This window comes from Podarcis melisellensis (genome assembly GCF_964234715.1).
Source record: "Podarcis melisellensis genome assembly, chromosome: 8".
Classification (NCBI taxonomy): domain Eukaryota; kingdom Metazoa; phylum Chordata; class Lepidosauria; order Squamata; family Lacertidae; genus Podarcis; species Podarcis melisellensis.
The window spans coordinates 1,189,117-1,201,397 of record NC_138540.1 but is presented as its reverse complement, the minus strand read 5'-3'; the positions used below and the strand labels follow the sequence as shown (position 1 = coordinate 1,201,397).

General features: G+C 43.6%; 1 protein-coding gene across 5 annotated transcripts in view; it reads left to right on the top strand.

Moving 5' to 3' along the window:
- Positions 1-12,281, top strand: part of ZMAT4 (zinc finger matrin-type 4) — a 266,950-nt gene that overhangs the window by 68,868 nt on the left and 185,801 nt on the right. For all 5 annotated transcript variants that reach the window (XM_081921383.1, XM_081921385.1, XM_081921384.1 and 2 more), the window contains exon 2: positions 3,552-3,653. In XM_081921383.1, the coding sequence (XP_081777509.1) occupies positions 3,552-3,653 (102 nt within the window). The remainder of the gene's footprint in view (positions 1-3,551; positions 3,654-12,281) is intronic.

Sequence of the window (12,281 nt, the reverse complement as noted above, 5' to 3'; positions counted from 1 at the left end):
AATTCCAAAATTAAAACTCTTTCTAAGGCTTACCGACTCCTCCTTGACTTCCCAGGGGTGGTTAAGTCGGCTATGATTAAATGGGCCCAAGATCTAGGCCACACTATACAGATGTCCCAATGGGAGAATTTGTGGAAGGTAAATTAGAGGTTTACTGCCTGTTACTCCATAAAGGAAAATATGCAAAAAATGTTATACCGGTGGTACCTGACCCTGCCCACCTAGAAGTTTGAAAGCACGTCAAAGTGCAAGTAGATAAATAGGTATCGCTCCGGTGGGAAGGTAAACAGTGTTTCCGTGCACTGCTCTGGTTCGCCAGAAGCGTCTTAGTTATGTTGGCCACATGACCCGGAAGCTGTACGCCGGCTTCCTTTTTTTAAAAAAAATTAATTTTTATTAACTGGCCAATCACATCAAATTAAATCACATCGCATAAATTCCAAATTACAAAGCCAAATTTTTAAATTTTGTTGGGGGAACCCATACTTCAAGATCCAAAGGGGGATTCAGATCATCTTCTTATTACTGCGTTAATGTCCAAATCAGTCCCAATCAGTCCAGACAAAGTTCATAATTCTATCCAGTCTTATCTTGGTGTTTCCACGGCATATCTTGTTCATATAATTTCTATTTTTCCTTTACGATCTCTTCTGTTAGTCTCTTTAAGCCGATAAGCAAAATAATAATCCTCTGTGGATTTCCCGTTCCTCCACTAAGTCCAGATGGTTTCCATATATCTCCTTCGTAGATAGCATCACTCTTTCCATCATAAATTTGGCATTTGTCGCTCTTAAGTCCCACCGAGGAGTTGATCCACAATATGTAAACAACTCTATTTCTCTCTTTCTCCTCCCAGACTCAAGAGCTCCAACAATGCCTCCCAAAATGGCGATGGCATTTTTAACTGCGTCATTCCAAAACTCTTAGCTTTTCAGCTTCATCTTGAAACATTGCTTTGGTTTGAAAGTTTATCTCCACACAGCCTTAAATCCACAGCTTAAGTCCTTAGTTTCTGACTCATTAGGGGAGGGGATTCTTGTTAAATCACATAAAAAAGGGGAAGGCAGGTTTCCCCCCTCTCCCCTCAGTCATTTGTCGTACCATATCTTGACGTATCTTCTCATATTTTATTCTTGTCTTGTTATCAGAGATCTCTTCTGTCAGCAGTCTTTACTCCCCCTTTTTCCTTGAAGCATGTGCAATTTATCTCGTCCAAATTGTTTATTTTGAAGATTCTTGCAACTAGCGGCGCGAATCAGGGACGGCGTCCAGGAGTGCCGGAATCCCACAGGAGGGCTTTGTGCCTAGTGCCCCCACCCCCACAAATTCGGGGGTGGTATAGGGCACAGCAGGCAAGGGCTGTCCCCCCCACAATCCTGGGGGGGTTAAGGAGGCTAATTACCCCCATCATAGCCTCCAAATTACCTCGTGTGGGTCAGAGAGATGTTATTGTCAGCCATCTTCAGATGCGCCACCTAGTGGCCCCTCTGTACGCCGGCTTTTTTGGCCAGTAAAGCGAGATGAGCGCCGCAACCCCAGAGCCACAACTGGACCTAACGGTCAGGGGTCCCTTTACCTTTACCTGACGCCACATAAACTCTCTCAGATGTATAAAAACACACCAGATGTTTGTTGGAGATGTGGGGAAACAGGAGGCACCATGTTTCACATATGGTGGACCTGCCGAAAAGTCAGAGTTCTGGAATGACATATACTCAGAACTAAAAATAATGCTAAAGGTAAATTTTCCTTAAAAACCAGAAACATTTCTTTTGAGTATTACAGGTACAGATATTCACAAGGGCTTAAGAAAAAAATTTCTGTACACAACTGCGGCCACGAGGGTGCTTATTGCGTCATATTGGAAAAATGACAAACTTCCTACTAGAGATGAATGGTTACTCAAACTTACAGAATATGTAGAATTAGCCTCTCTTTCTGAAAGAATCAGAGACAAACCTAGACAGGAGTTCATTCTAGAATTGGATAACTTCAAGAACTACTTGAAAAATAGTTGTAATGTAAGCGCAGTAGTTCCCTTTGAATGATTTCTGTAAATGATATATATAAAGGAAAATGACATCAAAATAGAAAAGAGAATTTTTACAAATAATAACAAATTAAAGTAATATGTTTATTACAAAGCGAAACATGGAGAGAATGGGAGGTCTTATGTTTGGGTAGAAAACACATAGTTGAAATTATATGTAATATTCTTTGTGAGCATAGATTATTGGACTGACTGAAATGAAGATAACTATGTGTTGTATATACATGAAAAATGATTAATAAAGCATTTTTTAAAAATGAAACACACAGAAAAAATGACATATACAGGTTAAATTGCCGTGTTGACACTTTGCGTTAAATAAGTGGGTTTTGGGTTGCAGTTTGGGCACTTGGTCTCTGAAAGGCTTGCCATCACTGACATATAGCAATAAAACTGCTAGAGGCCAGTATGGTTTCAAACTGGTTGGGGGGGGCACATGTTGAGATTCTTGCATTGCAGGAGGTTGGACTAGATGATCTTCAGGGTCCCTTCCAAGTCCACAATGCTATGGTTCTATAACATTCTCTTTTAAAAATATATATAATTTTTATTAATTTGTCATGAATATGGGCCACATTATTACAATGTAACATTATTACAATGGGATCATGAAGAATCGGACACGACTAAACGACTAAACAACAACATTACAATGTCAAATCATACCAAATCATAATACAATTTATAAAGCCAATTATACATTCCAAATTAAACAAATTTAGTGACTTCCTGTGTTCTGATCGTCCGGAAATAATTATTCCTAGGTCCTGCGCATAGTCTTATCTATAATCCAAATACAGCAATTCCAATCTTGATCCTGTCTTCTGTTTTTGCAGCCACTGGTATAATGACTTCCACTCATATTCAAAAATTCCATATCCATTAACTTGCAAGAGGGATTTAAAGTCTGTTAATTTAAAGCATGTTCTATGACATTCTCAATCCTGAAATCAGAAGTAGCATAAAATGTAACTTTCACATTTAAAGCTCATTTTCACTCTATTCTGTACTTCACCTACGAGAAGCAAGTTCTTCTCAGATGGATCGGACTGACGACTACTTCTTTGGCGATCCCTCATAGCCGAGTAAGATTGTCTTCCAAAAACATGGATTTTAACAATGAGTCCTTAGGTGACTATGGAGGCCAATTATGGACCCACACATCCTTCCGCAGTGGGGACATTGGTTTCCTGGTGGGAGTTGATCACAGTGAGGGTTTGCCAAGTGTGCCTTCCTCTTAGCACGTTTCTCCCTTGTGTCCTGAGTTTGAGTGTCTGCTACAATTCTACATTCTACATAATTGCACAGACTTTCTTCCAATAGTCTAATTCAATTGTAACAACAATTTTGATTTTATCTCCAACTTTTCAGAAAAGTTATTTGCACAGCTCTTTTCATGGGTCTTTGTGAAATGCTATTTTATAACTGCTGCAAGTAAGACAGCGACAACAATGATTCACATATTTTTTATTGTTTTCCTTTCTTTTTTCCCTATAAGCAGATGAAGTCATCAGATATTGACCAGGAATTATTCACAGAAAGCTACTGCAAAGTGTGCAGCGCTCAGCTAATATCAGAATCGCAGCGTGTGGCTCATTACGAGGTAAGAAACATCTGGAGGGCTGCAGTACCTCTGGGCTACAAAGAGGTCTGTAAGGGGTGCTCTCAAATGATTTTCCACTGCTCAGTGCAAACTTTGTACAATTGCTGTTGTGAATAGGCATTCTCAATGGACAGCAGGGTGAGAATCTTATTGTTGGATCCACAAAAAGAAAATAAGGAGAATGGGTAGGATCCAGAGTAAGGCTGTGCACACAGCATACATTTAAAGCACATGACTTCCACCAAAGAGTCTTGGGAACTGTAGCTTGTTGGGGTGCTGGGAATTGTAGCTCTTTGAGGGGTAAATTATAGTTCCCATGATTTTTTTGTGTGGGAAGCATTGTGCTCTAAATGTGTGATAAGGAAGCAGCCTCTGTAAATTGGTCTTAGGTCCCACCGAAATCAATGGGACAAATTATTCATCATGACCTAAGCCCCATTGTTTTCAATGGGAACTAAAGTCACCTAAATTTGGGTGCAGTTCTATGACCCTGGCTCCCAGGAACATGGGAAATCTCAGATATCCTGCTCTGACATTAGAGATTATTTTATATCTGCTGTGTGAGAGGCTGCAACATCAGAGAATGAGATGCAATGGTGAATTCTAACCTCCTGGGCCAATTGGCATCTGAGCAGTGACAAGAGAGCCCAAAGGGGGGGGTGTGCCTGTGGGGTGCCAGGGGAGGGATGAGAAATGGCTGGGTGCCAAAGGATCCAAAGCCACCCCAGTCTCCTGGCACATCCTTATGCAGCAGGGAAAGTTGGATATTCCTCCTGATTTTTCCTCCAACCTCATTTCTATCCTGCTGGCATTTGGATGTGGATAGTTGAACTGCCTTCCTCCTCACAGCCAATGCTCATTCATCTGAAAGTGAGCCCCATTAAGCTCAATAGAACTTAAATTGGGTAGCCTGGGATTGTGCTGCAAATTTGGCTCTATCCCTGTATATGCTGGATTGTACAGGGATGTATGTTTAGGGATGGTGAGCATTTAAAGCAATTGGAAAGTTTATTTGTTTGGAAAATTTCATTGCAAAATTTGGAGATGTATGAATTTTGAAGAATAGCTACATTTCATATTGTTTTGGAAAGTGAAGATTATGCAATTTTGCATTAAGATGTCAACTGAACTGAATATCTCATTCATCCTCAATGGTGTGTCAGATGTTTTCAGCTTTCTATTATAAATGTTAAAAATTCACAGGATAAACATACATTCAGGGTTTTTGTGTGACTGTCTGCTAAAAGACATGTTAAAGGGTGTTATCAACTGGCTATAAAACATGTAGCAACACACTTCAGACTTCATTGTAATAATACAACTGAGAGCATGTCTGTCCTGATGATCAGCAGGTCATGGCTTGAGCGAGGGGTCCCTGCGAAGTGTGAGCAGTGGGTTTCTATATGTTTTTGCTCCTCCTGTTTCCACAAACCTGTCCTGGTCTGCCTGGCAACTTCAGAACAATATGACCAAGAGAAAGTGTTTGGAAGGAGCCCTTAGAATGCCCTATTGATGGTGTCATGTGACCCAGAGGAGAGACTGGTCATTGATGAGTGACACTAATGGAAACAAAAGGGCGTTTGACTGTAGGGGTGACTAATTTGATTCAGTTTGCAATCAAAGGTGAACCGAATTCACACTTTCTGAAATAATGTGTAAACCAGAACAAAACCATCCTTTGAAATGTGCACTTCTATGAATTTCTCAATGCAATTATCCAACCAAGTAATGTGTGTAAAAATGCATATACTAGGGTAAACTGTGGATAAACATCTACATATTGGTGCAAATAGCAGCCAAAAATACATTATATTAGGGGGAAATCACTATGGGAAAAGGTGTGTTTTATGCAAAATTGTATTAAGAAATGGGTATATAAAATGGGATCCTGGTTGGGGAGGAGATATAAATAAATATTAACTATTAGGAGAATTTTGCGCCAAAACACTGATCATTTTCAACTGACTTTAAAAATAAATCTCATGTGGAAATGCTGACAGATTTGCCCATCTCTGGTTGATGGTTCTGGGCAGCTGGAATGCAAATCATATCCACCTGTGGAAAAGTGGAATGGTGGTAAGCAGCAGCTTTTTATTGGGTTGGCAGAGAGGCAAGCTGGATGACAGCGGAGGAAGAAGCAGGATTGCTGTGGTTGTGGAACTCGCACCAGCTGCCTGAGAGCTGGCTTCTGCTCCCTGCAGTGCCTGCTCACGCTAATGCTGGGACACCAGCAGCTTGTGACAAAGCCAGCTTGCACCTCCTGTTCTCTCTACTCTGAATTGCCCACGAAGGGAAGGGGAAGGGTAAAATACAAATGGGCGGGGGGGGGGCTAACTTTTGTAATCACAGCAGAGGCAATAACAGGGGTGTCTGGCCTTCCTTACTGCTAATCACCGAAACTGGTAAAACAAAGGAATGCATGGGGAAAACTGACCTAACAGCTTGTCTTTGTCATAACTGATGCTAATTAATGTAAATTAATGCCACCAACAAACAGACAAAAAGGAGTGGTTTCATTTTATAACAATTTTATTGCAGGATATGCTGTTCTCTAACTCAGGACTGGAATAAGACCTTTAGCACTTAAAAGATTTTGGTGCCCCCATATATATCTAATTTTAAATAAGAAACCATAAAATAAAATTTTATTTTCCAAAATGAAACAAAACCTACAGTACAGTGAAAAAAAAGTTTTTTTGTATACTTCCCCTTTATTTATACTTGAAAAATTTCTGTACTTTTCTAATTTCAAAGTGTTTGATCTGATCCTCAAAATTAATCTTACGTAATGCATCTGGTTCTGTACTTAGCAGAGGTAAGGCATCCAGCCTGCCTTGTTGCACAGTTGTTCTGCTGGGATTTTTTATATCCTTCAGCTGAGAAAATGAATGCTCAGCTGAGCAATTTGTGACCATTAATGTTAAAAATCCAGCAGTAGAAAATTTCTGTGGTGCCCCCTTCCCTTGATGCCCTAAGCACCTGCTTATTTTGCTTTATGGTTCATCCAGCCCTGCTCTGACTGCAAAGGAAGTATCAAATTCTAAGAGCAACACCTGCTATTTCTGTTTTGGAAGACAGCTAAAGAGAGAGAGAAAGAAAGATACCCTCACCTCCCCACCTGAAACAGACCTGCATCATGGGGACAGTTTAGTGAAGAATGCTATAATCTCACAACCAGTTTTTCTGCTCAAATGCTCTCTGCTGCCAAATCATTGTAAAAAGCACTGATTTGTTTTCATTATCAAGAATAAGCCTAATGACTGCTACCATTTTTGCTGCTCTGCCTGAGCAGTGTGGATTTTCTTGGGGGAGGTGTGTGGAAATGGGGGTGGGTTTTTCTCCACTCAGTGGTGGAATCCACTCCCTATTCCTGCTGGCTCTGTTTTTCACCCACCCACCCTTTCTTTACGCAGATGATGCTAGAGAAACAGCAGAAAGAGTTATCCTGCATCTCAGGGATGCCAACTTGAAAATAGTGGGGGGCCCAGGTCACATGATACAGCACACACACACCATTGAAATGGCAATGCCCATCCACCTGGGGGGCGGCCCTCTCAAATATTTTATTGGGGGTGAGGGTGATGCATCCTGATCTCAGACTGGCATCTTGTGGATGAAGAAGTGGACACCCATCTGCTGCTAGCTTCTGATTCAGTTCCAGATCCATTTCATAGAATCATAGAATTGGAAGGGACCACGAGGGTCATCAAGTCCAACCCCCTGCAATGCAGGAATTTTTAGAAAGCTAGCTCTTTTTAGAGCACACAACTCTGAGATTAAGCGTCTCATGTACCGCCAGCTGAGTTATCCCATCTCTTCACAGCTTGGGACCACAGTGCCTAATGGAAGACCTTCTCCTTCTCCCATAGATACCATGCTGTGTCTACGGATGTCCTCCTCCATGTGCATTTAGGGGGTGGCCTTTTCTGTGGTTTCCCCACAGCTACAGAAGCTTGCTTCTGAAGCACCAGTAGTGAGTGCAAAAGGGTTCTCTGTGCAAAATGGAGGTGGTGGATCCTCACCTGAAGAAATGAAAGCATCTGTTGCCAAGTTTACCAGGAGGGAGAATTTTGTTGGAAAGGCACTTTTGTTCCCACCAGGACTAATAAGTGGCTTTTTATTGGTAGTTTGTAGGGTGGGGGGGAAACAGGTCCAGAGAAAGGCATTTACATTCCCCCTTGCTTCCCCCAGGTAGAAAGTTACTAATGCCTATTATGGAGGCTATCTATAAAGTGTTCCCTTTCTCCAGCTTGCAAAATTCTCATGCTTTTAGCAGTTGCCTATAAAGTGAAACTCAGTGACAGTACACCTGAGCTCCTCAGCAACGGAGGACAGTGGTTGTATCCAATCCACACCCCTGGGGCAAAGAGATTTGTAAAAAACATAAACAACCAAGTTTTTTAAAATGTGTTGTTTCTAAAGAGCAAAGAACTTTTTTTTAGAAGAGGAAGGTGTTTTCTGCTCCAGCCTGTTGGTAATGTGCTACACCATTTCTGCTCCACTGCAGTTCACCATCTGCCAAAGACTTTACTCGCCTCCCTGTCCACTGTGTCAAATTATCCATAGCTGATGTAATATACGTACTTAATTATGTAAATTATATTGTTGTTATCCCACCCCTTTCATTTCAGTGCAAAGAAATGGGCTGCAAATTACATAGAGATGTCATGACACTTTCCCCAGAAAGACAAAATACCAAAAGCAACCCCACCGCCCAAAACCCTGAATCTTGCAAATCGGCAATGACTCCGCATGGGTGAGCTTCCTGGTATCCTAGATGCACCTTGTCACTCTGAATGGCACCCTGAAGCCCTTCCTCCACCTGATTCCATGGAAGGGTGTTCCCATGGCCTCTGGTGTGTAGGGGAGAAGGACGGTAGAAAAATGTCAGGCCAACCTTTGTCAAAAAATCAAAATACATGTGCGTTACTAATCTCCTTCCCAAGATAGGCAGCTAAACTCACAGACTGCTTAACAGGTGGCTGTTGGAAGTAATTGGCACATATCAGGGAAGCATGGATGCCCAAGCAGAACATGTTTGAGAGTTAAAAGAACATTCTGCTTTCTCCACAGTTACCAGCACCTCCTTCTGTAACAAATCCATCCACCTGGTCCCTCTTTCATCCCTTCCCACTCCAATTGTCAAGGGCTGCCTTACTCTCTCTCTGACTTTGTCCCCCAGTGTCGAAAATTCAAATGTACTGATTTTTTAAAAAATGACCTATAAAGTCATTTCTCATATGAAGTGAGGAATAAAAAAAAGGAGCCGCACACTTACAGTATTCAAAAAATGGAGCTGTTGGCAATGAGGTTCATCTCTCCCCCCCCCCCCCATTTCTCTATCTGCACTGGTAAAGCTTTGAAATGTGCTTTCATTATTGCCAATGAAATTGCTCTCTGAGAACCAGAGGCTTAACAGAGAACACTTCCTTTTCTCTTCCTCCTCAAGGCATTTCTCAGGAGCATGTTGTGTCTGTGGGGAATGTTCAGGGAGGCAAGAGACGATATATTGTTTAATGATATTCTTCCTAACTTGTGTTAGCAAGTTCTATATCTTAGCAGTTTCAACATTCCCCTTTAAACACACAACAGTTTGTTTGTTCTGGGCTCATTTGAGCCTCTCTATATAAGATTCCTGGTAAGATCCCTTCTTGTCCCTCTTAAAAAGAATATACACGACAAAGTTATTAAAGTCAATATTGTTAAATAGTGGGTAGACATAGCAGACGATGCAGTGATTTCTCCAAAACAGCTCTTTATTTGTAAGCTGGAACAGAACTGAACAGCAAATAGCTCAGCCAGCCTGCTTTTAAAAGGCAGCTGGCTGTCAACATTGTAGCAACAACAACCCAGGGTTTCCTGCCTTTGATTAGGCCATCAACCTCTGTGTCAGAGATGCAGTTGATGCCGGTGACTTCCAGGCTGAGGGCCTCAAACCAGTCTTCCCTAGGAGGCTAGGCCGCAGGCCTTCGACCACCACCAGTCGGAGCAGGCCTGAAAAATTCTTTACAGTGAGCCGGAACCGGCCAACGCCTGCCACTGATAGTCAACGCCTACCCTGATAGTCTCTCAAATGTATGCGGTGTGGGCCGAGTTGCCTCTTGGGCAGCTTGGGCATGAGTCTTTTGATGGTGCTCCAGGATACGACGGACAAGGCAGACCCGTTGTCAATCTCCATGTCACACGGAGCTCCTTCGATGAGCACGGTGACGTGTAGCTTGCGATGCGTAGGCGAGTCGGTTTGGCCAATCATGGTTCCGGACGGGCAGTGGCGAGGTGAGGGCGAAGCAGCTTCCCTTGGCTGACTGGGGGGAAGACCTGGACTTGTGAGATGGTGAGGGGGAGGTGTTGGACGGAGCTGATCAACAGACCTTAGCGATGTGACCCCTCCTGGAACATCACCGACAGATGGCGTCTCTGAACCGACTCTTGGCACGGGAATGATTGCCTCCACAGCCAGCACATTCTGATTGGCCCGTGGACTTCTGTTTGAACTTCCCGTGCTCCCACTTTGTTTGGTGCACATCATCATCTTCACTGGAGGATGCCTTGTCACTGCTGGCCTCTTCGTGATACACTGGGACAGGCTTCCTAGCAAGACGCGGGCTACTGGCCTTGCGGATTTCCTGGGCGGAGAGTTCAGCAGCTTCTGAGGCCACGGCCTCCTCAATGGCCTTCTGCAACGTTAGGTCTGGCTTGGCGAGGAGACGCCGTTGTTGACTGATGTCCCAGATGATTTGATTCATCAGGGCATCGTCTAAGTCTTGGAACTTGCAGTGCAGCGCGGCCTTCCGGTGAGCGGTGGTGTAGTTGTTAATTGACTCCCCCACTGCCTGGTTCCGGTGGTAGAACGCATGGCAGGCAGCAATCTTGGACGGCTTTGGTGCGTAGTGGTTGCTGAGCTTCTCATGAATCGTGTCCCAGGGTGCTTCCTGGACTGCTAAAGGTGCAACCAGTGCTCGGGCCATCTCGAACAATTCGGGGCCACAAAGGCTGAGGAAGAGGCCTCGCTTACGCAATTCTGACACTGCTGTCAGCACGTTTGCTTGGAGGTAGCAGTCGAACCGAGCGAGGTAAGAGTCCCATGATTCAGAGTCTGGGGCAAACGGCGGTAGAGGCACGAGTAAAGCCATGATTCCGATGCTGACCTGGAGGGCGATGGATGGAACACAGTGCTCTAGCCAGAACGGTCAGCTCTGAATTGGTTCTGTTCAGTGATTCCGCTCAGTTATTCTGCTCAGTGAATGTCCAAATCTGGCTGTGCTCTGATGTCCATCGATCCCATCCTCATCGCCAGTGTTAAATAGTGGGTAGACATAGCAGACAACGCAGTGATTTCTCCAAAGCAGCTCTTTATTGGTAAGCTGGAACAGAACTGAACAGCAAACAGCAAACAGCTCAGCCGGCCTGCTTTTATAGGCAGCCGGCTGTCAACATTGTAGCAACAACAACCCAGGGTTTCCTGCCTAAAGTAACTGACGTGTACCTGAGTGAAAACTATATACACGATACTCCTGGTGGCCAGGGTGAGAACTTCAATACATAACAAATATAAAAGTAGTTTACTGACAATCATTCAGTTCACAGATCCCTGAAGGCAGACTTAGGTTACAAAACTATATACACATGTAGAACTATCCCATAAGGGGGTTAGTTCCAAGTCAGCAGTCACCTCTGCTAACACATGGAAAAGCAAAATGGAGAAGAGAGCAAAAGAAGAACGTGTGCTCCTTCTTGCCCAGATTAGGCCACACCCACATCGGTCCCAGCTCAGGAGTAAATAGGAAGCTTTCTCCTGGCTCGTACAAAGCATCCCCTAGCATATCCATTCTAGGAATGTTGTACTTGACTGCTATGTGTTTCACATACCACAGTTTCTTGAACAATGACATGCCTAGCAATATAGGCAAGTTAGAAACCATGGTTGTGAGCTTTTGGGATGGACCTGTCCATCTTAGTGTGCATTTGTGGGGCATTATTTGCCAGAAGGGAAACATAGGAAGGTGTTTTCTGCTCCACCTTGCATTTGTCACACAAATCTATTTGTCGCAAGCTCTTTTCTACCCCCAAATGTCTTGCTTGGCCTTCTGTCAGAACAAATGTACGAACTGATGAGAGTCCTTTTCATGCGTTTAAAAATATATATCAGGGCTTAAATTTGGAAGAGGCAGCATAATTCCCCACCACCACCACACAGGTCATAAAGCATGGCAGTTGCTCCCACAGGAGGCAGAGATGGCCACCGCCTTGAATGACTTTAAAAGAGGATTGGACAAATTCTTGGAGGAGGAGTGGGCTTGGTCAGATGGCTTGGTCAGTGGCAGCAGTGCCTCTGAATCCGAGTTGCTGGAAACCACAAGAGGGGAGAGGGCTCTTGTGCTTGAATCCTGCTTGTGGCATTCCTACAGGCATCCGGTTGACCACTGGGAGAGCAGGATGCTGGACTAGCTGGGCCATTGACCAGATCCAGTAGGCTCTTCCTTATGTTCCCAATGCTCACCGGGCATGAGGACTCCATCCCTGCAGGAAAGTCTGTACTCATGTGTGGTTGAACGTGCTTACAATAACGCACAGAGTCATGAGAAGGCTTGTAAGAGTGTCTAGCGAAATACACTGACAAACCTGCTT